General features: G+C 47.2%; 2 protein-coding genes across 4 annotated transcripts; both read right to left on the minus strand.

The window, feature by feature from the left end:
- Positions 1 to 3513: 3513 nt before the first annotated feature.
- LOC123028034 (serine/threonine-protein kinase N1-like) lies at positions 3514 to 4216 on the minus strand. Its single transcript, XM_044439478.1, has 4 exons — positions 4114 to 4216; positions 3956 to 3995; positions 3778 to 3850; positions 3514 to 3633 (listed from the first exon to the last, which is right to left on the minus strand). The coding sequence occupies exons 1-4, from the start codon at positions 4214 to 4216 to the stop codon at positions 3514 to 3516; spliced, it is 336 nt and encodes a 111-aa protein (XP_044295413.1).
- Positions 4217 to 7719: 3503 nt separating this feature from the next.
- On the minus strand, positions 7720 to 25753 carry TMEM139 (transmembrane protein 139). Of its 3 annotated transcripts, XR_006415623.1 has the most exons (4): positions 25386 to 25753; positions 19233 to 19544; positions 14377 to 15663; positions 7720 to 7747 (listed from the first exon to the last, which is right to left on the minus strand). XR_006415623.1 is itself a non-coding variant. In XM_044439655.1 (3 exons), exons 2-3 carry the CDS (start codon positions 19478 to 19480, stop codon positions 15249 to 15251), a joined length of 663 nt encoding a protein of 220 aa, XP_044295590.1. In that variant the 5' UTR covers positions 19481 to 19544; positions 25386 to 25753; the 3' UTR covers positions 12866 to 15248. The 3 variants fall into 3 exon arrangements, 2 of the variants coding, with proteins under 2 accessions (XP_044295590.1, XP_044295591.1); XM_044439655.1 differs by lacking the exon at positions 7720 to 7747 and having other exon boundaries at positions 12866 to 15663; XM_044439656.1 differs by lacking the exons at positions 7720 to 7747; positions 25386 to 25753 and having other exon boundaries at positions 12866 to 15663; positions 19233 to 19643.
- Positions 25754 to 25784: the final 31 nt, after the last annotated feature.

Here is a 25784-nt window from a genome sequence, read left to right on the forward strand (position 1 = left end):
ATTATGTTTTTGAACCCAGCAATGGTTCATAACCAGCTCTGGTTTGTTTGCATGAGCCATAAAAAGAACCAGTGATCTTTTCTTTTCTTGGAATGTGGTGGCTGAAAAGACATGCACCTGATCCAAGGCTCAATGAAGGACATCCTGAGCTGGTAGTCAAGGAGGTCATCCCGAGAGCATACTCCATCACCAGGCTAACGTGTGTTGCCGTTTGGAAGCACCCAAACAGCTTAACAACAAATGGGTGCTTCCTCTTGCTGTTGGCCTGCAACACACGCTTCTCTGTTTCGAGCCTGAAAAGACAAAGTACAGAGAGGAGTGAGATTGGCAGAGGGACAGGATCCAGCACCACCCCCTGCCCTCAGCCTTGGCCTGGCAACGCGCTGGGTTCGCCCAAGGCTGGCGGCATCACACAGAGCCTCTGCACAACCCATCAGGGGATCCATGGAGCCGAGCCCCTCCAGTCCCCACCTCAGTGCAGTGAGGACCCCCACCAGTCCATTCTCACTTACTGTTGCACATGCTCCATTTCAGCCTTTCGGACACTCTTCACTGCCAAGAGTGTTTTCTCTGGTTTGTACACAGCCAGAAAGACCTGAAAGAGAGGGGAAGGCCTCAGTCCATGCTTCCTTCCTCCTGGAATCACAAAACGGCTCTGGTACTCTCTGGGTCCCTCACCTTTCCAAACCTACCTTGGCCCAGGACTGCCAGGAAGTGGAAGTCTTCCACTGTGAGCGCAGTCCTCTCTGATCTGCAACACAGAGCAGCGCTACTGGACCCCTGGGCAAGTCATGGCCCTTTCCAGACTGGGGAGTGAGCGAATGTGCATGCACGACACATTGGAGTGTCCTTCTTACCTGCTCTCCAGAGGGACTTCTGCTCCAGCAGGGCCTGGATCTACAGGAAAGGAGACAGGGCTGGCATCTCCTGGGTGGAAGAATCCAGACTCAGGAGAGGCCTCTTCCCCCTCAGCCTTTCCCCGTTTCTCTAAAGTGAGGACTCACTCAAGTCTTCCTCTGTCTTCGGCTTCCTGGTCTTCCACCGCCACCAAGAGGGGCGGCAGCAGCAGCAACAGAGAAGCTCGTGGATCCACCTCAGGAGTCCCACGTTGCCTAGTGGGGAGAGCAGGGGGAGCCTGTGGGACCCTTCAAGCAGCTCGCTTCAGGGTCCTCTCAAAGGGATGCACCCGCTCTGAGGAGAACGTGCCTCTGCAGGGTGCAGCCCAAACGAGGACAGACCTGGCTGGAGGCTTGTGGGGCTGCATCTGCTCCCCCTTGTTGTGGGGTGGCAGCAGGGCAGCTGTTAAGCTACATAAAGGAATACAGTGGCATGAAAGTTAACTATGTGCACTGCTGAAACGCTGGGAAAATGGAAAGGTCTTCCTCTGGCACCTGACAATCCAAAGTAAGTGCCAGGTGCACCTCTTTGGGGTGCTCATTCCACATCCGGGGTGCCACCACCGAAAGAGCGTTCCCCGGTAGCCACCTTCTCATTTCCTTTGGAATGGTCTCCCAAGCAAGGACCGCAAAAGATGGCCACAGGGTCTGGGTGGGTACATATGGGCAGAGGTGATCCTTCAGGTGAGCTGGCCCCAAGCTCTTTAGGGTTTGGAATGTTGCGCCAGGAATTGGGCTTTGAATTGGGCTCAGAATTGAACCAGGAGCCAGTGCAACTGGAAGAGGGTCCTCAGGAAATTCCGCCCACCAGCACCACCCACTGCCCTGTGCCGTTCCTGCCTTGTGCAGAAGCCTCAATATCCCTTTTCTAGAAGAGGAGGCGGATACAAGGGGAGGCGGATGCAAAGCGAGGTGTCCACCCTCACTGGGCCAAGCAGGGGGCGGAGGACGCATGGGAGCCGTGGACACTCAAGCCCATTGCCCTTCTCCTGCAGGGGAGCACTCACATGTCACTGGCAGAGCCGGCTGGCCTTTTTGCGGCTTCCCTCCTGCTGGCCCTGTGAGGTCACTGCAGGAGGAAGAGGAGTACCATCAGTGATCTGGGGAATGTGCCCATCTGGACATGAAGGTCCAAGCATGAGTTGTTCCCCAAACAGATCAGAACTCATAACTATTACCTTTGTCAGGGACCTCGTCACACCCTCTGGGCAGCTCGCAGCCTCCCACTGGCAACCGAAGCTGCGAGAAGAGCAAACTTGTGTAAGGAACCACAGTTCACTTTCTGCTGGGTGGTTCCCTGAAGGGGGTAGAATAGACCCAACCCACTTTTGCTGAATGCTCAGGAGGAGCAGAGAGGGCACAGATCAACAGGACGTGAGCCAGAGGTGGAACGGATTCCAGGGAGGTTGCGTGTGCAGCCAAAGGCTACCTGGGCAGCAGAAGATCTGGGAAAAGTCTGGGAGAGGATGTCGCTGAGGGTCTGGAGGCCCTGTGGTTCCCCTGGGGCAAAGAGGTCGTGGCTGGGGGACACACAGGAGCCATTTGTCACCACAGAAAGACCTTCCCCTGGAGAAAGGGCAGAGCACTGCACCTGCTGGGCTGACTGGCTGCTCGGGCACCACCGGGCTCGTTCCTCCGCGCCGATCCTGTCGGGAGGCTGCAGCTGGGCTGGAGGGCCGACGGGGGCAGAGAGGGCGGAGTGGTGGTCGGGCCCAGAGCCTGAGATGGGGGACGGCCAGGGGAGGACGGTGTAGGAAGAGCCCCTTGGCCAGGCGAGGAAGTGGCCCGGGAGAGCAGCTAGCCCTGGGAGGCACCCGAGGAGCTGCTCCTGCTTTCCCTCGCCACTCTGGCCTCCCTCAGCACCTCATCCGCACAGCAGGCAGCGCCAGATACATTCCGCCACTCGGTGCTCCTAGCCCTGAAGTGGGACAGGAAAGCTCCTTACAGGAAGCGAGGAAGGGCACTGTCACCTGCGCAATATTCACCCAGCCTTTCCCACCCGGGGTCGTGGGGGCACCAGGCCTGGGACCACAGCGTGGCAGTGGCCAGGAGAGGGTGACGCTGAGCCACATCTGACAGGCTCGGGCATGTGCCCTCTCCACATGGAAGGGGCTGGTGAAGGACACTGACCTGTCCAGTATGATGGGGAGTGCCCCCTCCAGCATGCAGCGGAACCCCTCTGAAATGCTGCTCAGAGGCTCCCCAAGAGGGCAGGTGCAGAAGCAAGATGTCACTGGTGCTCTTAGGATCACGTTGGTGGTGCCTCTCCATTGGAGCCTGAGGAGACTCTGTCTGCCGGTGCAGCGGGTCGTCCCAGGAGATCCCCTGCAAGAAGCCAGTGGGCCACGTTTCTGACTCCCTGGCAGGCACTTCTTGGCTGAGGCAGGGCAGTGATGCCAGCTGGACACAGGGAAGCCATAACAGCCACGGTTCAGAGTGGGGTGGAGACCTACAGGCTTCAGCAAAGGTATGGGGCTGCCCAGGAGAAGCAGTGTCCTGTGGAAAAAAGCTGGGTGGAAAAATTTGGGCAAGGGACACCGACCCCAGCCCCACTCAGAAAAGGAGAAAGAAAGCATCGGGCGATGATGCTGCAGGCTGCCTGGAGGTAGCAAGGGCCTCAGAAGTGGTGGGAAGAGGCTGCGGTCCTCCTGAGGGGGCTCGAACCTGGAAGAAGACATGGCCTTTCATCTCTCCGGAATCCGTTCCCCAAGTGAAGCTCGGGGTTCTTCATCAGCACCTGGAAATCAGTTCAGCAAAAGTAAGATAAGGCATCCAGGTTTATCCTCACCCAGCAAGATCTGAGAGAGAGGGGAAAGCCTCAGTCCAGGCTTCCTTCCTCCTGGCATCCCAAAATGGCTCCGGTGCTCTCTGGGTCCCTCACCTTTCCAAACCCGCCTTGCCCCAGGACCGCCAGGAAGTGGAAGTCTTCCGTTGTGAGCGGTGTCCTCTCTGATCTGCAACACAGAGCTGCAGTACTGGACCCCTGGGCAAGTTGTGGCCCTTTCCGGACGGGGAGGCAGCGAATGTGTGTGCGTGTCACGCTGGAGGGTCCTTCTTACCTGCTCTCCAGAGGGACTTCCGCTCCAATGGGGCCTGGACCTACAGGAAAGGAGGCAGGGCTGGCATTTCCTGGGCGGAAGAATCAAGACTCGGGAGGGGCCTCTTCCCCCCGCCCCCCCCCCAAGCCTTTCCCCGTTTCTCTAAAGCGAGAACTCACTCAAGTCTTCCTCTGTCTTCGACTTCCTGGTCTTCCGCTGCCACCAAGAGGGGCAGCAGCAGCAGCAACAGAGAAGCTCGTGGACCCACTTCAGGAGTCTCATTTTGCCTAGTGGGGAGAGCAGGGGGAGTTTGTGGGACCCTTCAAGCAGCTCGCTTCAGGGTCCTCTCAAAGGGATGCACCTGCTCTGAGGAGAACGTGCCTCTGCAGGGTGCAGCCCAAACGAGGACAGACCTGGCTGGAGGCTTGTGGGGCTACATCTGCTCCCCCTTGTTGTGGGGTGGCAACAGGGCACCTGCTTCAGGTGGCTCCCATGGCCTCTTATCCGAGGGGAAGGTCACTTCCCCAACTGCCAGACAGAGGGGCGATTGGGTTTCTGGGGAGCCGGCCAGGTGCCTGCCCTCATGAGTGCTCTCTTGAGCGCAGGGCTGGACAGAGGAAGAGGGAGAACTTACCATCTCCCGATTATCCCTGTGGAGGTGATAAATTCTCCTGGGGCCAAGTGTCTCACATCCCAAGACTGGGAATGGCATGAACTCTGTGGAAATCCCGCGATGCCCTCGAGCTGAGACAGCCTGCCTCTGCTCGCACCCACGCAAATGGCCACAATGAGCAGGCCGGAGCCTGGGCCAGGCAAGCAGCTGCCATGGCAACGAGGGCCCTTCATTCTCCCTTCAGAGGGTCCAGGCTCCTGGGTCTTGGAGTTGCTTTGCGACCCCACAGAGGACTTGGTGGGCTTGAGCTCCCTTTCATTCCACTCGGGGGCAGCACATGCCCCTCCCTTTTTATTTAAATAAGTTTTATTGTTATTTTTCTACTAACTAACAAAACTAATGAAAAGAAACTAAAAAATCATCAATCATCAAAAACAACAGACCTACTGGGTCAGCACCCCATACTTTTTCTTTTTATGATAATCCGTAAACATATTTAAGTCTATGTATAGTCCTGTTTCTCTAGCCAATAATAAAAGGAATTCCAAGTTTGATAGAAGTCTGTATCTTCTTTCTCCTTCAGAGACAAAGTTAATCTGTCCATTTCGGCACAGTCCAAGATCTTTTTTATAGTCAGTTCATCAGTAGGTGGTTCTTCACTCTTCCAATGTTGGGCAAATGCAATCCTCACCACAGTAGTTACATGTAGAATCAAATACATTGCTTGATTACCAACATCATCAGGTACAATGCCTAATAAGAAAACTTCAGGTTTAAATGTTAGAGGTTTTTGTAACATTCCCTCAAGCCATTTGTGTATTTTCATCCAATATTTTTTTGCCTTATCACAGGTCCACCACATATGATAAAAGGTACCTGGTTTGTGTTTACATTTCCAACATCCATTTGACATATTTGGAAACATCTTAGCTAATCTATGCGCACATGCCCCTCTCATGCCTTCTGATTTGTAGCCCCACAGTCCCAGAATGAGTCCTCCATCGAGGCCCTGGTGCCAACCTCACTGTCCTTCCAGGGCCTGGTGAGGCCCTTCTGCTACCACAGGGTGTTCTGTTGGTTTAGCAGGGCTCTGTTGGCTGCTTAACAGGCTGCAGGCTTTACCTTACCTCATTGGAAAGTTGTATGTGTTTTACATTTGGTTTTAAACAGCAAATATTTTAAGTATGTTTTATGGAAGCTGGTTTTATTTTAAATGGTATATCCTTAAGGAGGATCAGGCTGGCTGAGGGCCCTCAGCCAACACACAGAAGGAAAGATGGTTTCCTGGGAAAGTGACTCAGGAGGACTCCTTAAAAACGTTCAGAGGGGTGGTGATCTCGGGTCTTATGGCACCCCAGAGACACACGCAAACACACAACAAATTCCCCACTTCACTGCCCTTCCTTCTCTCTCCAGCTCCTCTTTCTATCTCTTCCTTGTTTAGTTTCCCCTCCTCATGCTCGCTGGATCCTTTTCTCTCCCACATGACCCTTCTTGACTCAGCCACACCTCACTCTCTGCAAAAAATTATGTGACACTCCACATCGCCTTGTATACAAAAGGAGGGACTGTGGCTATTCAGGGAATTCACAGGCACAACCATTCAGGCACATTTCGGAGCATGGAAAGTGCTACCAATTGCAGCACCCCAAAACACCCCAAGAGTAATTGGCCAGAGAAAGGCCCCAAAAGTAGTTGGCCAGAGGAAGGCCACATAGTAAAAACACCACAGTTATACTGTCCCAGAAGGGAGGGGGGATAAAAACAAAATGAGCTTTGTGTAACCCACAGCTAACACGCTAGCCTGATCTGGAATACTGTAATCAAAGGGACAGTGGAAACTGGTTCTAGCCGCCATGAAAATTGCAAACGTGCAGGGAGTAAGAACATGGCAAGCCTGTGTGAATCTCAAGCAGATAAGAAATAGACATGGGAAATGTCTGGTCCTTGACAAAAGAAAGGACTCTTTCTCCAGCACGGGAGGGGGTGCATACATTGATGTATCGATGTATTAGATGTGTATTAGGTGACCTAATTCGTTACCTAGGGTATAAAATGCATGTACTGGGGTGCAACTTTGGAGACACTGCTTTGGGCTGAATGTCCCCTTTTGTCTCCCTTTATTCTATAGTGCAGTAGAATAAAGCTGATTTTGGCTCTAAGTCTCGTCTCAGGCTCTGTTTGGCTCCAGTCTGGGGTCCACCCGGGTTTGCCTCAGCTGTTGACTGGCTCAGTCTGGTAACAAAAGCAATAGAGGAAGCCCACATGGCTCCACAGAGAATTGTGTGGCAGCCCAGAAGAAAACAAGAACATGGACAGGAAGTGAAAGCAGGGCCAGGCCACGAAGGAGGAGTATAAACAGATAGCAAGGAGTTGTTGGGACAGCATCAGGAAGTTAAAGCAGGAAACAAACTGAAAAGAGCAAGGGATGCCAACATCAACAAGAAAGCCTTCTTCAGATCCATCCAGAAGAAGAGACATGAGAAAGAGATGGGTGTCCAGTTATTTAAGGTGGATGGCAGATCGATAAGAGATGACAAGGAAGAGGCAGAGGTGCTCAATTCCTACTTCAGCCCAGTCTTCTCCCACAAGAAAATCTACAACCAAGAGGAAGTGTAAGCTGAAAGTGAGAGATGGTTAGTCCAGTTAGTCTGACATTAATCCCTGGAAAAATTCTGGAGCAAATTATTAAAGAATCAGTCTTTAATCATCTGGAAGATCATGCAGTGTTTAATAGAAGCCAACATGGATTTATCAAAAATTAATCCTTTCAGGCTAATTTAATCTCATTTTTTGAATGGGTAACCTCACAAATGGACAGAGGGAACACTGTGGACATAATCCATCTAGAATTGAGAAAAGCTTTCTACACAGTGCCCTACAACATTCTGATAAGAAAATTAGCAAAAACTAGACTAGATAGACAAACTATTAGATGGATCAAAATTTGGCTGCTAACTTGTACCCAAGGAGTACTCATCAACCGCACCTTCTCAGACTGGAGGAAGGTAACTAGTGGGGTGCTGCAGGGTTCAGTCTTGGTTCCAGTGCTCCTCATCATCTTTATTAATTATTTAGATGGGTGGAATAGCAAACACCCTAGAAGACAGAATGAAGATCCAGAGTGATCTTGATCAACTTGAACGCTGGGTTGAAAGCAACTGATAAGATTCAGTAAGGACAAATGCCAAGTCCACCACCTAGGAAAAAGAAACCAAATGTATCAATACAAGATGGGAAGTATTTGACTCAACAGAACTTGAAAAAGAAAAAGATCTTAGAGTAATTGTGGACAACAGGGTAAATATGAGTCAGCAAAGTGATGCAGCTGCCAAAATGGCAAATGCTATTTTGGGAGGCATTACTTCTGAATCACAAGAAGTAATAGTTCCCCTATACTCCTCACTAGTCAGACCTCATCTGGAATACCGTGTCCAAGATATAAGAAAGATGCAGGAAAAATTAGAAAGGGTCCAGAGGAGGGCAAAAAAAATGATCCAGGGCTCAGAAACACTGCCCTGTGAGGAGAGACTGAGACTCTGCTTTGAAAAGAGAAGACTGAGGTGGGACAGGCTATCCCTCTACAAGTGCCTGAAAGGCTGTCACAAAGAGGAAGGTCAAGATCTCTCCTCGCTGATAGCAGTGGGTAGAAAACAGAATAATCAAGTCAAGTTGTGACAACCCAGATTAAAGCTAGGAATCAGGAAAAGCTTCCTCACTGGCAGAGCAATATGACAGTGGAACCAGCTGCTAGAGAGGTGGTGGGCTCTCCCACACCATTAAAAAAAAACTGGACAGCCCTCTGAGTGGGATCATGGAAACTGGTGTCCTGCTTGTACCCCTTGGCCTTCTATCGTTCCATGAAAACCAAGACTCAGATAAGGACACCAGATTCCCACACACACACACTCACACACACAAGGCCTCTACAGGAGATTACACTTACTGCAAAGTCTGCTCTAACTTGGCAAGAAACTGTCCATTCCTGCTCAGGCCAACTTGAGGGGTCATTGCAAAGCAGGGGAAGGGGGTATATTCCCCATCAGCCTGCGCTCAGCACTAAAGAGTGTGTGGGGAAACTGGACTGCTGGTTTTGGCCAGTGGCATTCTGGCCTGGCTAATAGCTACCCCAGGGCTCCCTGGTTTTTACTTTTATGAAGGGTTTTGCTTTTACACTGAAGGAAACTGAAGCAGACATCAGCAGTCGGAAGCAAAATACCCTCACACAGAAGGAGGAAGAGAAAACATTTCTGTTCCCCTGAAAATCATGCCCAGCTGCTTCCCTGAACTCCCACAGGGAACAAGCTGTGGCTGCGATGCAAATGATACCCAGTTATCAGAGGAAGAATGTAGAATAAGCTGATAGTGGCAATTCAGTAAGTGGCAGAATTATTATTGCCTTGTTTGCCTTACTCAAGGAAGGGCGCAGTCAAGATATAGGGAAAAAGAGGCTTGTTTGTTGAAGCGTTGTCATCATCAGCCTCCTTTCATTCGAATAAGAACAAAAGTAGGCAGTATGATTTGTTGCCCTCAGAACTGATGCATTAGCCACCCCTGAACTACCATGACAACCCCTTAATTTACTATGCTCTCATCTGCTGAGTAGCCTCCACAGAGGCCGAAACATAATATATTACTAGTGCAAGAGCCTCTTGGTCATGAAAGGTGGAGGACGGCTCAAGCTTTGTGTGTGAACGTTCCCTTTGTGTCTCTGGCACCTGGAAAATGTGGGAAATCTATGGAGAGGGAATGCGCTCTAAAATCCTAGGCCTCTCCTGAGAAAGCAAGTGCAAGATATCCATTAAGTCTGGATCCGTTCGGACAGCATTTTCCATTCAAAGGCTCGGCTTTCTGAATGGCATCCCAAAGCTTGCCTGGGTCAGGTGGCACCTCCCTAGCAGGTGAGCCAAGCATGTGTCAGCAGAGACAATTGCAGAGGATAAGCCTTATTGGCACAGAATACACAGTGGCTGTTTAAGTTCAGTCAAGGGTTGTTCATACAGCCCATTAGTGATATTTATCAAGTAATAAAATGTGCAGGAGATAAGATTTTTATTATCTGATATCTAATTTTATTAATTTGCAGCTAATTGGTTGCATTGCATTTTTAATGAGCAATGTTCTCCAGAGCCTTCTTGGGAATGTTTGTATGTTCTTATCATTTAACAGCTACGGCACAATGGTTGTGCAAACAGCCTCAAGATAAAGCTACTTCTGGTTGTTTCTTGTTTATTTTGTAGCAACTCACCTCTGACAGGTGCTTTATTCTTCTAGACCCTTACATAACCTTGTTGAACCTGGCTAAAAATTTCAGAAAACCAAGCCAGCCCTTGAACAGAAGGAAACTTCCTCTGATCTTTGTTACAAAATAAGATACAACTTCATTGTTACAATATATGAAAGTCTTCTCCATATACCTATAAAACATATGTTATACTTTTATACGGCATGGGATTCATGTGAATTAGGAACTATGAAATACCTTCTGTCCAAAGGCAAATATTTGTGGCCCATTATACAATGGAGAATATTTAAATCCCATTGAAACCAATAGGAGCTAAGTGCACTTCACTGTTACCTGATTGCTGTCAAGGGCTCCATTTGCCCACAGCAGCCATCATCATCACTGCTGCAAGATTCTAGTAGATGGACATCCTTGCATGTGCAAAAGCACAGACACCCCTTAGTGAGGCTATAGATTGCCCTCTTCTGCCCTGGGGCCCCTATGACAACTACAACTACTGTTAATTTTGGAAGTTTTCCAATTTTCCAAGGATTAACATACACAGATTAGTATGGGGCCCACGGGCAAGTGCCCATCAGGCGTTAAGATGGCCCTGGGAGTCTGCCCCACAGGTTTGCAGTTATACACCCAGAAGAAAGAAGAAACAGAACATAGAACTGAAAGGAGAAACCCTGCAGAGGGAGGAACTGCACTGGATCCGGGAACATAAAATAACAAAGAATCAGACAGTTGGAAGGGGCATTGAAGGCCATCAAGTCCAACCTCCTGCTCAATGTAGGACTCAGGTCTCCCATCCACATTCTCACCAGGCCTGGCCTTGCTTAGTTTCCAAGATTAGGCAGGGTCAGGCACTTCAGGCTATAATCTGGTCTAATCATTTTGCCAGGTGGGATGAGAATGTGGTAAACAAGTGTTGGGGTGGTAGAATGGATTTCACACTGCAGACGAAGGGCCATGCTTTTAATTCTTCTCTGTGTAAGGAGCTGTTCTGAACTACAAAAGCAGCATCAAAACCAGGGAGTGAATTAGAACTTTTTTCTTCTGAGGAGCTAGTTTGCCCTTTCTTTCTTTTTGAATTTGGCTTCTCCAAATGGGTGAGAGTTTTTACCCCAGTGTTCCCTAGGCCTCTTCACTTTTGATTTGTCAAGGCACCTCACTTTAGAGAACACCTGCATCAAAGATGGTATACTATTTATTTAATGCATTATGGTTGCAGACTATAAGCAAGAAAGAGAGAAAAGGTCACATTCCCCTTTTCTGTGGCCGTATTGTTTTGCTCAATAGACCAGGGCGAGCTCTGTGGGCCTCCAAAATCGCCTAGGCAAGTGACTCATCCACTTTTCTCACCAGACTAAGAAAGGAAGACATTGCCTCTTGCTATTGATTTTGCACTTGAGCTTGGCCCAATGGCCAAGAAGGGATTGCCATGGATTTTATAAAATTCCTTTGTATCCCTATTGCAGGTGCATAGATTTATTTAATTAGTTAGTTAGTTAGTTAGTTATATTTCTAACCCATCCAATCACTATGCGTCTCTGGAGGGCTTACAAGCAAAATTCAATAAATACAACAATATAAAAATCATAAATACCCCAAACTATAATAAGGCTAACAACCTACAACTGAAGTAAAACATAATTAAATTCTTTTAAACATTAATGTGTAAAGCTCCTCTAGGTCCCCCTACTTCCCTCTTCTTCCTGGAAGCAGAGATGCTTCAGTACAACTAATTGTTTTGTCCCCACAGTAAAGGCACCCCTTATCTAGCAAATGACTGGGCAAGGCAGCTATGAAGCCATTATCTCAGCTGCTTCATCTAACATACCACAGACCACGAGGCCTTGGCATGCCTTCAAGGAAGTATTCTGGCTTCTTGAAAGTTGAAGATTACCTGTTGAACCTTCATAACCTCCTCACTGGGTTTTTCCTGTGCAGTGAGAATTTTGTTACAGTTCATATTTAATAAGAATTATACCAAAATTAACTATTTTTTTCTCATTTAGGAGAGGCAGAAGTTGAGATTTTAAAAATCAGAATGTGGTAAAAAGAGAAGCTGGCAAGGTCACTCATCTTTGCCTCTGAGCATCTGAGATAACCATCAACTCCAAGTTCCCCTTGGGAGTTTCCAGAAATGTCTGGTTGGCCACCACTGAACATAAAAGGCTGGGCTGGGCTGACCTTTTTGTTTCCCTGTTCAGGATGCAGCTTCAGGACACTAAATACTGCAACCAAATAGGCCTGGCTTTGCATTTCCATTTTCTGTCTTTTGTTGTCTCCTGACAATCCCTGACTCTGTCCTTGACTTGTTTTGCCACCAGAGAACATTCATGATATGTATACAAAAAACAGAGACAAATTCTCAAAGATTCTTAAAGTTATATTATTTGAAATGTTGAGGAAATAATATGCTTAAGTAACATCTTCCATCAGTTTGTTTCAAACACATATACTGCATAGATTTTCTATGATCAAATATACAATCTTTCATTATAGTACTATTTAGTGTCAGACTGTGCTTTCAAAGTTCAGGAAGCAAGGAAATATTTACCAATATTGACTTTTAATACATATTTATAATTTTACAACTTTAGAAATTCACCATTATGTTCAATCTTTTCATCATTAAAGAAGTCTGGATTGGCTAGATAAGCAGTCATTTCAGAAAATGAATTTCCAAGTAATCTGGTCTTCCTCCATGTCCTGGTATTGTGCTTTGTTCTGTTTTAGTCATCCATCCTGATGAACAGTTCTAAAGAACATTAATACTTGCTCTATCTTTTCTGGCATCTGGGTTGGTCCTAATAAAAGAATTGCCCAGCTGTGGACTTTTGGACTTTTGACAATCTCTTTGTTACTTTGCAGGCTCAACTTTTCAACAGGTTTTGAAACTATTCAACTTTCTGGATTTTTAAAAATATGTTTTTAACATATATTTTGATTTCAGATGCACTATTTTTCATATTTTTCTGATGGAGTAGCAATCAATTATTATTATTATTACATTTTTATACTGCCCATAGCCAAAGCTCTCTAGGCAGTTGACAGCAATAATCATAGAATCATACACTCAAGTCACCCATCCCACTTCTGTCCAGGCCTGGCCCTGCTTAGCTTCCAAGATTAGGCAGGATCAGGCACTTCAGGCTACACATTCCACGGTTAAAGTTTGTGATTCATAATATCTTGACACCCTTCATCATATTAGCATTAAGAGAGGGGGTTGCATTAAAATGAGATAGTTTTAGTGAATGGATTTGGGAATTAACTCAATCCAAATCTGCATATTGGGCTAGTTATTTCAGACTTCTGAATGTAAAAGCCTACTTTGCTGTCACATTCTCCAGATGTCCATAGTTACTGATTTTCTGGGGCCTGTCTTTGATAAATATTTCCATGCTTAGTTCTAGTTGTTCCTCTTGGGCACATGATGGGACATATCTTTTAAAATCTCAGGATGTACACACATGTGCTAACATCCTCAGTGTTTCAGCCCTCTCATAACTCTCGAGCTAAATCCCTGAGTAGTGGCCGGGTACAGGCAGAGGGGAAAGTACATCTTGTCTCCATGCACATGAACACAAAATGGAAGGGGTCAGATTCCCCCATACGGTACACCCTGCTAAATTGCTACCAGCACTTGGGCAATATTTGCAAAAACATTCACTCAGATTAAACTTCATATGAACTGTTTTTCAACAAACTGTTATGCCAGTTTAGTATGCAGAAGTTGAAGAGCATGTATAATGGGCAAGAGGAGATGAATCAGGTGCGGATCTTTGGTGTGTATGAATGGGGATAGAGGAAGTATACACAAGCATGCCTAATTTCACCTGAAAAATGTTGTGTGGAGTGTGTTTTCTGTCTCCCCAATGCCCGGCTGAGCATGGAAGTCTTGGCTTGGTGGCAGCAGAGCAGGTGCCTTCCTACAGAAGGGCCCAGGTTTTGTTGCTGGCATCTCCAGGCAAGGCTAGGAAGGACCTCTTCCTAAAACCTTGCAGAGTTGCTGCAGTCAGCTCAACGATACAGGGCTTGATGAACCAAGGCCTGGCTTGGGATAAGACAGCTTCTGATGTATGTCTAGGAGGTGTGCCCAGTGTGCAGAGGTAACTCATTATTTTCCATGACATGCACTATCCCAGATCATTTAAAACAATCCCATTCCCTGGCAGAGAAGTGAATGGAGCAACCTCTGCTTGCAGTGTCCTGATGCCATATCAGTTTGTACACTGGAAGCACTGCATGGGGATGATGTTAATGAGAACCAAGGGAGTTGTTGGCCCATATGATTAGCCCTTTTAGAAGTGGATTCTTCATTCTGAAGAATGCTGAGCTACACATCTGGACAAAACTTCCTAGTCAGTGGCCATTATTTTGAATCTGATTGAAAAATGCCATTCCTGCAACGAAACTTAGAATATGACTCATCTCACAACATTAGTAAAACAGCCCATCATCTGCCAAGCAATGATATATTTGCTGAGGGCAAACACATGTCCACATTGGATGTCTGTATTTTAAACAGTTCCGTGGGAAGGTGCAAATTCTGAATGATTTTTGCCTCCCCTACTTCCTGGGTACACTCACCAGCATTGTTCTCCAGCTCTGCACAGACTATACAGCCTCTGCCCTCTACAGGGCAGAAAACTGGATGGGCTGGACCCACAACCACTCTGACAAGTTTTGCATGACACAACAAGCTGTGGTAGTTTCTTGAGAGGAAGGCCCGTTGTGCCGTCTGAGCCCTGTTGTGGTATTTCAGCAGGGTACAGTCTTTAGAAAACACAATACACAACAATGGCCTGCCCTATGGTTTCCATGCTTCAGCATGATTTCTCCAGTCATCTGAACCCAGCGTCATGGTCTCCACAGTTCTGGTGTGCAGTTGCTACAGAGTTCCTTGGAAAGAGCAGCAGCTACAGGAACTGCTCCAACCATGCATTGTGGGATGGATTTCCAGGTGCAGTGGCTGATAGGATATGTGTCACCAGCAGGAGGAGTGAGTGAGGAGGGTGGAAAATATGCTAGATCAGAAACCACTTGATCTTCTCTCAGGCACATGCAGGCAAAAAATGCCCTTTCAGCATGAAAACCATGCAGGGTTGCTTGTAACGAAGCATGAACTCAGCCTGTATCTCTCTGCCACTGTGGCAGACAGTTCAACCTTGTCCACTGTCAGTTTCCAGGTGGCCTATTTTCATGCCTAGGAACATACAAATGACATTCTGGGAATGTCAGGCCACTGCACGAAATGCAACAGGATCCATTCTGAACTTCCTCCCTTTCCCAAACAGGAGCAGAGGGAAGTCTATCATGGCTGCATGCCTGCTATTGGTGCTTTCCTTGGGAGGACAGTGTTGTGGACACACACAGGCTTAGTTTCAGATGCCTCCAGCGACATGACCATAGTGTGTTTGCAGGAAGTGGTACAACAACGCTCACTAATTCCTGGCCTTCAGTCATAGTCCTGAGGGCTGGAATTCTTCTTCAAAGATCTCATCTCCAACTGTATTCTCATAAGCAGGAGGGGGCGTGAGGGGCTCCAGCTGCTCCAGCCGCTCTGTGTTCCCTTTGAGTTCATGGGTATCCGAGACAATTCGCTTGAGTCTTGGGGGCAGTACCAAGCAAAGGTGTAGCCTGGAGTGCAGATCGGCCTCTGAAGCCCGCCGTGCACCTGGGACCACGGAGACACTGAATGCCTCCACCATGGTCTCTCCCTGGGCAGGGGGCTCAATCACCACACTGTACGGAGGGGGGTCCCCCTGGGCTGGGCCTGCACCAGACGTGATAGTCCAGATCGTCGGTGCAGAATCAGATAAATAGCCTGTGGCCACCACCTCCTCATACGCCGGTGCTTCGTAGGCCGCATTGTCTCTGCAAATAAAACAACAGGGGTAGGAATTAAAAACAGATTGGTGCAAGACACCCCCTTTACTGGAATGCTGTTGAATACTAAGCAAGGCATCTCGTCAACCTTATTCATGGAACAAGTCCATGGAATCTGCATGGCCACCTGACTGTCCCACCCAGTGCTTCATCTGATCCTCCTCTCGCAAGGTTTGCACTGAATGAAAATCAGGCTAGCTCTGCTCGTTCTGGTTGCTCTGGATCTGTGATGGAATTCAGACAGAGGCTTATGTCCCTCAGCTGTTCTAGCCAGCCCTGGCCATACCCAAAGGCATCTGGCACATCGTTTGGGCAGCTGCAAACTCATGGACTATGTGACTGCTGAGGCCTGGCACAGCCATGGACCAAGGATTAGGTGAGCTGGGATGTCCCTTGTGTTGGATGTCATAAAAAGGCAAATGAATTGCCCAAATGCCACTGGGCATATGAGTGGGAGGAGGCAGCACATTTTAATTCCACGATTTTCCCTTGCAGGACTGAACCTGGGTGACTTTGGGCCAGTCACAGACTCTTAGCCCAAAGAGGTTGTTGTTGAGAGGATAAACTTGAAAGGAAAATTATGTAAGCTGCTTTTAGTTCTTTTCAAAAGAAAAAGGGTGGAATATACAGTAACTCAGATAGATAGACAGACAGACAGACAGACAGACAGACAGATAAAATTACTGATATACAAAGTGATAGAACAAGAAGCACAGAAACCCTCTGGATAACTCTGTGCATTTTGATGTGCATTTGAAACTGTTGTTTCTGTTCCATATCAGACTCTTTTGGTATCCTTTCTCTTTTCAGAGATCCATCTTGAGAGACTTAGAACTTGATTTTGAGAAAGTCATGTATACACTACTGACACTAATTTAAATCCATTGAGTGTACATGTGGGTGAAACTCCTCCACTAGAATAAAAGGTTTTAAAAGCTGCTGGGCTGAACTGTGCCTTTCCATAATGTCTTATAGATAATGATAGATAATTGGGATTTAAGTACTAAAATATATCTATGATTTAATAGAATCATAAAATAGTATAGTTGAAGGGGGCCAGAGGCCCCAACCCCCTGCTCAGTGCAGGACTCCAAGTTAAGCTATTGCTCTCAGCTGACTGTCCAGTTGCACCTTGAATGCCTCCAGGGTGGGAAAGCCCACAAACTCCTGGAGTAATTGCTTCCATTGCTGTACTGCTCTATAGGTTTTTCACCTGTAAAATCCTAAAATCCAGATGTTGATGGTAAATAATCTATATAGAAATATGAATTGCAACATATTTTAGAATTTTACATGTCACATATTTCATAATTCAGTAAAAGCCAACTATACTACCTATAAACAAAATAATGGATTGGCTCCAGACCTCATCACATTTAGAGTAGATTCACTGTAATCAATGAGACAGCCTATCTGTTTTTACTGTGACATGGTTATGATAAAATAATTGTATATTCCTCTCAACTTTATGAAATACTTCTCTGTTATTCTTGGCAACATACATTTTTAAAAAGTTAAGCAGTGAGAAACTTTCAAATCTGGATCATTTTAATGGCTAATTTGCACATGCATGTCTGAGTTTGTGAAGTTCCCACAATGTGACTTCAACTTCTCAAAGGAGACCTTTGTCTGCAATTGTTGCTGCATATATTGTGTGACCGGCACCCTGTCACATGAGGAAGATTTTACTTCCCTCCCTACACAAATGGAGATGATAAAGGCAAGGGTGTTTGCCATAGAAAATGCACACACGAGTTGGATATTAGAGCTCAGTAAGAAAGGCGGGTGCTAACACAAAACTAGACTGATCTTGAAAACCGGATGGGCAACAGGAGAGATTAAGGGCTAATCTGTAGCAATTTGCACTGATGGGATACAGGAGTTCCTGGATAGTACCATCAGACCGGAAAGGTTGCATGTCTGAATATGCTCCTACACATAACACATGCCCATCAAAAACATGTCAGGAGGAATGCTAGGCTGCAGCCCTTCTCCCCAACAGTTAATTGTCTTTGACTCAGTGTGGAAGCAATGAGAAACCATCATCTGACAATACCATACACAGAAGCCAGGATTCTCAGAGTTGCACTCTCTCTTCTCCCCACTTCTGCGCAATGATTCCTTACCTATTACCCACGTTTGAGACAAACTGTCCTTTGTCATTTCACCCACACATTATGGATAGGACCCTTAATCTACAAATGCTGAACAGACTCCTGAATATGGGTGTGGTGTTGATAGTATTGGCATTGTAAGTTCTGGGATGTGGGTAGGAGGCAGCTACAGTCAGGATGCTGGGACCAGGTGCAGGTGAAGGCTTATATTATGTTCACTGGCCAGAGGCAAGGGGAGCCTCTTTGAACCATCCTGGGCCAAGAGCCAGGAAGACAAGAAGGTTCTGGTGGACACACAGCCCAAGAATAGGCCAAGGGCCAGATACTGGCAAGACAGTCAAATTCAGCAGTAAGGTGGCTGCAGGAAGGATGGGTGCAAGTCAGGCTGGGCTGGGGACAAGGAAGGGAGCAGGAACAGGCTGGCATTGGGCAGGTGGATAGGAGCAAGAGCTTGGAACAGGGTAAAGCTGGAAGCTGGAGCACGCCGTTGCCACTGCCACCAATAGCGCTCGTGTTGCTGTGGCAAGGAGCTGCAGTGCAGCAAGATCTATGCGGCAGCTCTCAGGGCTCCCAGCTGCCTGCGTCATTGCCCCACAGCTGTTCTCTGCAAGCGCCTGCAGAGGTGGTTCTGGACCTGCAGGCACTTGCGCAATGAATCAGGCTCATCCTGACAGGCATTTGATATTGTAAATGGACCCATTGATACTTTTTACATTCCAATCTCTGTGTGCAGAGATGGCGTGCCTCCGAATTCCAGGTGCTGGGGGCAAACCATGCTGGGTGTTCCCTTCATGTCTACCCAGAAGCATTTGCTGTCAGCAGCTGACATCATAACGCTGAACTGGAGAGACCCGTTGTTGGAAAAGCAACATATTTCTCATGTTCGAAGAAGGATCTCTTCCCAAATATACTTGCCCAGATCCTGCAGCTCACCTGGCACTTTTGTGGTACACTTTTCAGTGCCAGGTGAAGACCTTTTTTTCCAAGGAATTTAATATTGCAATCTTTGTTCTAAATCCTTCCCTATATTCTAAATCTTTGTGCTGCTGCTAGGTTTGACTTTGGCTTTTACTTCTATTTTATACTGTAGTTATAAACATGTAATGTTGTACAGTGTATTTTGCATACCACTTTATGGTTTTAATTGTTGTGTACCTCCTAGGTGGTATGGAAATGCATTAGAGAGACAGAGAAATCGAATCTGCCACATGGCCTGCTGCTTATGTAGAATGAGTGGACAGAAGTAAATGGACAGTTGTTTTGGACTTCAGTGCCCGGCATTTCCAACCATTGGTCATCCTGGCAGGGCCTGATGGGAGCTGTAGTCCTAAACCTCTAGAATGCTACTTTCTGCCCACTCTTGAAGTGGACACCTGCTGAAGCATCCAGCAGGCTTGAGGTTAAGACTGGTACAGGAAAAGGAAAAATGACAGAGTTGCTCACCCTGCCTGACTTTGACTCCTCGAGGCTGCAGGATTTTCTTCTGGTGGATTCTGACATTTCAGGAATTGCTCTGCTGCAACACTAACGAGGTAGCCAACCAAACACACACCCCCAACCGTAAGGAAGAAAAATCCCACAGGGTTGATGTCCGAGGAGATGGCCAGCATGGTCACGCCAATGAGGAGTGTGGTGGTGAACAGCACCAGCAGGGTCTGGCGGAGACTCCTCCAGTTAGATTCCGACAGCATGGCAAGGTGAGTGGCAGGTATGTCAGTCAGCAAGGAAAGGCAGGGCAGCTGGGGAAATGGGCATCTGCCAGAGATGAAACGCAGTGACAAACATGAAATGATGCAGACACATGTAACACAAATACACCACAGTCGCACCAAATGACATGCAAGCAAATCTCTGATGACAGCAGCCAGTCACAAAGGTCAATATGGTTAGTATTCGAAACAGAATCTCCCTGTGCTATGTTCATTCTATGCAAGACTCACCAACACCATTCTTCTCTCCCATCCGTCCATCCATCCAATCATCCATTCTTCCAACCTTCCAACATTCTTCCAAAAATGTTGCTACAGCTACTGGGTAAACTTTCCTTCTTTTCTTTCTTTCAAAACTTGCTAAAAGGGAAAACCAGCTGAGTTTATGTCAGGGAAGCCTTCCAATACTAGCCTGGATTGTCTTTCTGTCCTTTAGAAAGGGAAACCCTTCAGCTAATGAGAGGGGTGGAGAAACCACTTCTAGGAAGTCTGGCTCCCTGAGCACAGGAAGAACCAGACAAAGACCGGCTGAAGGCCTGCTGGCCGGAAGCCAGGCAGTTTCAGTGCAGCCGCAGGGTTCTCTTTATTTACAAGATGTTCTACATGTATTGTAGATTTGTAAATAAAGTAAATATTACTCAGGTCCTTATCTAATGACACTCATCCCCAAAGTTTGATAAGAGACTGGTGTGATTGAACAAGGCAGAAAATCAGCCCTCCTAGCTACAGTCTTTCAGAACACCCTTCCAGGAGGTGAGAGGCAAGAGTCGAGGTAGTTGGCACAGCAGGAACTATCAATAAGATATGTGGCATGGGTTGCTTGTGAAACAACCCACAGTGCACCTGGCAGACAACCTGGCTCATCATCTTTCTCCTTGGTCCTGTTCAGGATCTCCCAGAGACTCCACAGCAAGGCCTGTCTGTCTCCTCTCCCTTTGCTGCAGCTTTTCCCCCTTTCCTGTCAGAAGCATGTCTCTCCCCTGCCCTTTTCCCCTTGCCAACAGCATTAGAGAAAACCTTCGATGCACAATCCTGTATTTGAACTCTGTAGTTACAAACACCCTAATTCAAAGTAATGATCTCTTTGAGATGTGAGAAGAAAATCTGCATGAATAAAGGGGGTGGATCCAAAGGGAAACATCTCCCTTTCATAAAGGTTTCAACTCTACCCTCAGGGTGGCTCCTGCTATTGGATACCTCTAAATTGGCCCATTCACGTCACCTGTCATCCCCTGAGAGGGTAAATCTCTCCCCACCACACCCATTCTGAAAAGCCCTCCTCCTTTTCCATGGTGGGCAAGTTCTCATGATCTCACTATCTTCAAGGTTTCAAACTGAAAAGTCATTTGCTTGTCCCTGCCTCACCAGCTCCTCCTCCAGACTTGAAGAATCAAATTTGAGAGAGCTGTGCTCCTGCTTTTTTTGGGAGATCATTTATTGCAATCTCCAAGTTGGCAGCCCCTTCCAAAGTACCCAAGCAGCACCTTGGAGGGCTGTCACTGGTTTACTACTTATTTTTTGGGCCCTCAAATTTTAAAACTTCTTGAGCTGAACAAATGAGGTGGTGCACACTTCTAGGGATCCAGACGGAGAAGCTAAATGGGGCACTGCCCTGGGAGTAGTTTGCTGCTGAAGTGCAGCAGATACCAACCATGAATGTTGACATAGAGAGGCTACACATAGGATTAATTTTATTCTGCTTTCTCCTGAGCTGTCATGGGAAATCAAAGCCATGAGTGATCTTTGCTTGCAAAAGTGGGTAGTCAATAGATTACCCCCTTTCTGGCACGTTCCCCTAGGATGGGGAGGGGGGGAGTTCAGCCTGACTTTTCTCAGTGTCCTGCATCTTTTGCATGCTTCCTTGAGACTCCTGGTGCTCAGGACTGTGAAAAAGTGCAAGCTACCCCATTTATGAAAGCATGTAAATTTGACAACTGTCAAAAGTCAGGCTTCCTTTTAAAATGGGGGGGGGCATAAGAACACATGTATATACATATGTATATGTCCCTGTCAAAAAAAGTGAGTAACATTGCCAAAGTATCTGTTTAAAAAGAAGGCTAGGTTTTTGACATCTACCTGTTAAAACTTCAACAGGTAAAAGGGGTGACTTGCAATTTTCCATCTTCTTGAGCACCTGTAGTGCTGGAAAAGGGTAAAAGAGATACAGAATATTGAGAAGAGCAGGTCCAGCCAAAAATCCTAGAGGCTTTTGCTGTAAAGGAATGACTTGCTGGCTTCCCCCTCTTACTGGCCGCATAAGCAAATGCGACTTGTGACTTTGCTTTCCCTTAACAGCTTGCCTTGTGACAGCTGTTGGGAAAGCAAAGTTAATTAGCAGCCCCTCTGGGTCCATGGCTGGTGTTCACTGCACTTTGACAGCAGACACCTCCCAGGAATCATCCAGGTGAGAACTTCCATTTTGGACCTTTGCAGCTGTGCATCTATGCACTTACACAAGTTCATGCATTAATTAACAATCTGCCATTTAGAACACCATTTTTAAAAGTGTGGTGAACAAGAGACAACTCTTCCAGTGGGCCACTTGGACAATTTGGAGGACCTGTCATTGTCAATTCAGAAATCACAAAAAATGAACACAAGGGGAAAATGGGGGGAAAGTGGGGGGAAACACCAAACATGGACTTGCAGTCAGCAAGGGGGCATCAAGCCAGTGATTGCTGCTCCCCTGTGCCACATGGGGATTAGTGGAGCAGCTTTCACGGGTGGTGGTCTGGATGAGCTCAGCAACAGAGGCAAGGGGATTGCCTAGCAGCTCCCTCACAACTTCCCAGAACCCATGATGGGAGCAGTTGCTGCAATTCAGATGACATGACAGCCCATCACAGGTATAACAACCCCAGTCAGTGTGGCACACTGCCCTTAAACAAGCCATCCCATGGAAAGCAATCCAACCACAGCTTGTCATGAACAGTGGACTGTCATGTTATGTGAACATAGTCAGCAAGAGGTGGTGGTGAGATCCTTACTCACCAACAGCTGGAAGGGTGAATACTGATCCAGAAGCTCAATATAAATAATTGTAAATCTATATAATAGAAAATGGTATAAATGTAACCCCTTCAACTCTTTTTGGTACAAATATTGCCTTGTTTAAGCAAAGATCCATGAAGAACAATGGATGGCCAAAATGTTGGTGGTTGAAGCCCCATGAGTGAGTGTGTTCAAGGACTGGCTGGACATGCAGGTGGTAGGTATATCATGAGCGGAGCTGGCTGGAGCTGGGGGTCAGACTAGATGGCCCGAGAGTTCCCTTCTGACTCACTCTGTTTCTCTGTTATTCTACTGGATTTTAAAGTAAGTTTAATAAATATGGGGGTTTGCATCCTTAGACTGTTATGCTCTCCTTTTACCTGCATGCACAATGTCACCACACACATGGAGTGTACTTCTGTCAAAGCTCATCTTTGAGGCACCTCCGTGAGTTCTTAACGTAATTGTGCTGAAGCTGCCTCACAGGTGAGGTGGCCCTTTGAGAGCACCCTAGCCTAGATCTTCCCCGTTTATTAAGGCTAAGAATTGTGCTGCTGGAGAAGACTCCTGTGAGTCCCTTGGACTGCAAGGAGATTAAACCCTTAGAGGAGATCAACCCTGACTGCTCTTTAGAAGGCCAGATCCTAAAGATGAAACTCAAATACTTTGGCCACCTAATGAGAAGGAAGGACTCCCTGGAGAAGAGCCTAATGCTGGGAACAATAGATGGCAAAAGAAGGAAACGGCAGAAGATGAGGTGGCTAGATGGAGTCACTGAAGCAGTTGGTGTGAGCTTAAGTGGGCTCGGGGGGGGGGTGGAGGACAGGAAGGCCTGGAGGAATGTTCTCCATGGGGTCGCGATGGGTCGGACGCAACTTTGCAACTAACAACAACCACTGTCTGTGTAGTGAAATGTGATTTCTTCAAGCTTAGAGGCCTCTTGGGTAGCCCAAGGGCAAATCATGAGCTTTCCCCAAACCAGCATCACATTTTATGGGACTCGGCTAGGATTGTGGATGGCCTCTTGAGAAAGCTCAGAAGCCCACCCAGCCCGAAGTAGTTGCCCCTGTTGTCTCTCGAGTGAACCAGCCCTCTAACTGCGGCCTCTCTGCACAGCGCGTCCCCGGGGCGCCAGCGGAAGGACCGAATGGAGCACCCGCGCCCTCTGCTGCCGAGTGCTGCGCAGGTAAGCAGCTACTCGAGGAGCGCAGCTCTGTTTAGGCCACAAGGGGATTCCGGATGGAGGAAGTTCTGCGCTCGCTCTCCGTGTTGCAACAACGGCGGCTTTGTTGCCGGACGCTCATTTCCTCGTGCTTGAATAAAGCAACTGCGGGGCGCTGGCTAAGCGCAGGAAAATTCCATAAGCCGAGCCAGGGACGGAAGGTGCCCGCGAAACTGTAACCCAGAGGAGGAGCGGAGAAAACTGGGGGTGTGAGAAAGAGAGTGGGGGGGGGGAGTAACGTGGCGGTGTCAACAGATGATCTTTTGAGGCTGAGGCAGCCTTTCCTAATTTAGTATTGTGTTCACTTCTGTATCGCCCCACAGCTGGAACGCTCTGGCGGTTTATAGCAGTCTCACTTACTGCATACGCCAGAATAAGCTATCTTCACGATACACATGGCAACACCCCTTCAGAGGCCATAAACGGCCCAGTTCTAGAAAGCAAGGAAGAGGTGGATGAGATCTGCATGCATACTACACAGTCACGCATTGAGGATAAAAGCAAACAATTTTTCCACTTAAAACTGACTTGCTTATTTCGCCAGAAGAAAGTTTCCAAGCCCTCCTGGGTGCCTTTGTACTTCTCCACCTATGCAATACCTATCTAGGATTGCAGTTCCTATCATGGCCATCCATGAGTGGAAACATACAGCTTATATGAAAGATATCCTTACTGAATACAGGTATACCTACAATCCACATAATTAAGGGTGGTTTATAAGCTGACATGAGAGAGGGGAAGACCTGGATTAACCAGTAAAACTTTATCCTTAGGCTTGTCTCCAACACTCTAACCTACATCACAAAGTTGTGAAGGTAAAACGGGTGCCGTATACATTGTCCTATACATTGCCTTCTTTGGTTGTCCTACACATTCTAGAAGGGCAGGGATGGTTATTATTACCATGATAATTTACATCCAGAGAGAACCAAAAATATGTACTCAGTCTTTAAACATCATCATAATATAACCTACTTTGAATCTTGACGATCATTTTCAGCACATAGTCATTTTAAAAAAGCCTTTAAGGAACAGAAGTGACCTTAAAGATACATTGCTTTTATGATTCATGATTAGACATGTATATATTCTCAATGACAGCTCAGGTTCCCGTGATTAAAGATGCCGTAATGCTTAAAACATGCTCAGGAAGTATCCTGAGATTTATAGCAAAAGACAACAATGAATGCAATATCGGAAAGCAACAAATTCCATTTCGTGTATTTAGGTTTCAATTCCATTGAAATAATTGGAAGTTTGAATTAAATGGGCTACATTCTTTTCTGTTGAGCCATGTCCTGTCTGTAATATAAGCGGCAATCCTCAGCGGGAGAGAAAGCCCCTCTGAACACAGCAGAACTTGTTTTGGAGGAAACATGGGCCAGGTTGCATTTCTGTGCATCCACTGACTTTGTGCAGGGGGAAAGGAAGCCATGCACTCAGATCATTCAAGGATTGTGGAATGTGCAGAGGTCCCATGTGGCAAAGGCTCTCCAACTGGCTATAGGTTCTTCTGCATAGTGCAAGGCTACACAGACAACAGCCCTTGTTAGCACACTTGGCTGCATCACATGTCAAGTCCCTGAACAGCCGCCCCCTTTGCCAGGCACTCAGTAAGGCACACGCACTCCCCAGGCAGAATGTTCTCTGCCAGTCCCAGCCACAAGCTCTTACCTTCTGCCCTCATTCCCAGGTAACCATCCACATCCTCTTCGCCACACTTAGCAGCTTCTCTCGGTTCCTGTCCTCGCACCTTAAGGGATCATACAAATATCCAAGAAGAAAGTTGCAAGTGTAGAGAGAAAGCAAACCACAGCGCTGCTCAGTTTTTCCACTCCAAAATGCTACCGTCCTCGTGAGAATCTTCTTCCTTTTCTTCTTTTGCCGTCTTGGTTAAGGCACCTCAAAGGAGCAGGAAGCTAACTAGGGAAAGGGTGGTTTGAATGACTGTGTGTGATCTGCCTCTCCTGTTCTTCTTTTGCGATCACACTAAGATCACTCACTTTTTCCCAATAGAACACTTCGGGAACACTTCCCTCCACAGGGTGGGGCCCAAGGCCCAGCCCTAAATCA

Source organism: Varanus komodoensis, unplaced genomic scaffold, assembly GCF_004798865.1.
Source record: "Varanus komodoensis strain SLA01 unplaced genomic scaffold, ASM479886v1 scaffold35, whole genome shotgun sequence".
Taxonomy (NCBI): domain Eukaryota; kingdom Metazoa; phylum Chordata; class Lepidosauria; order Squamata; family Varanidae; genus Varanus; species Varanus komodoensis.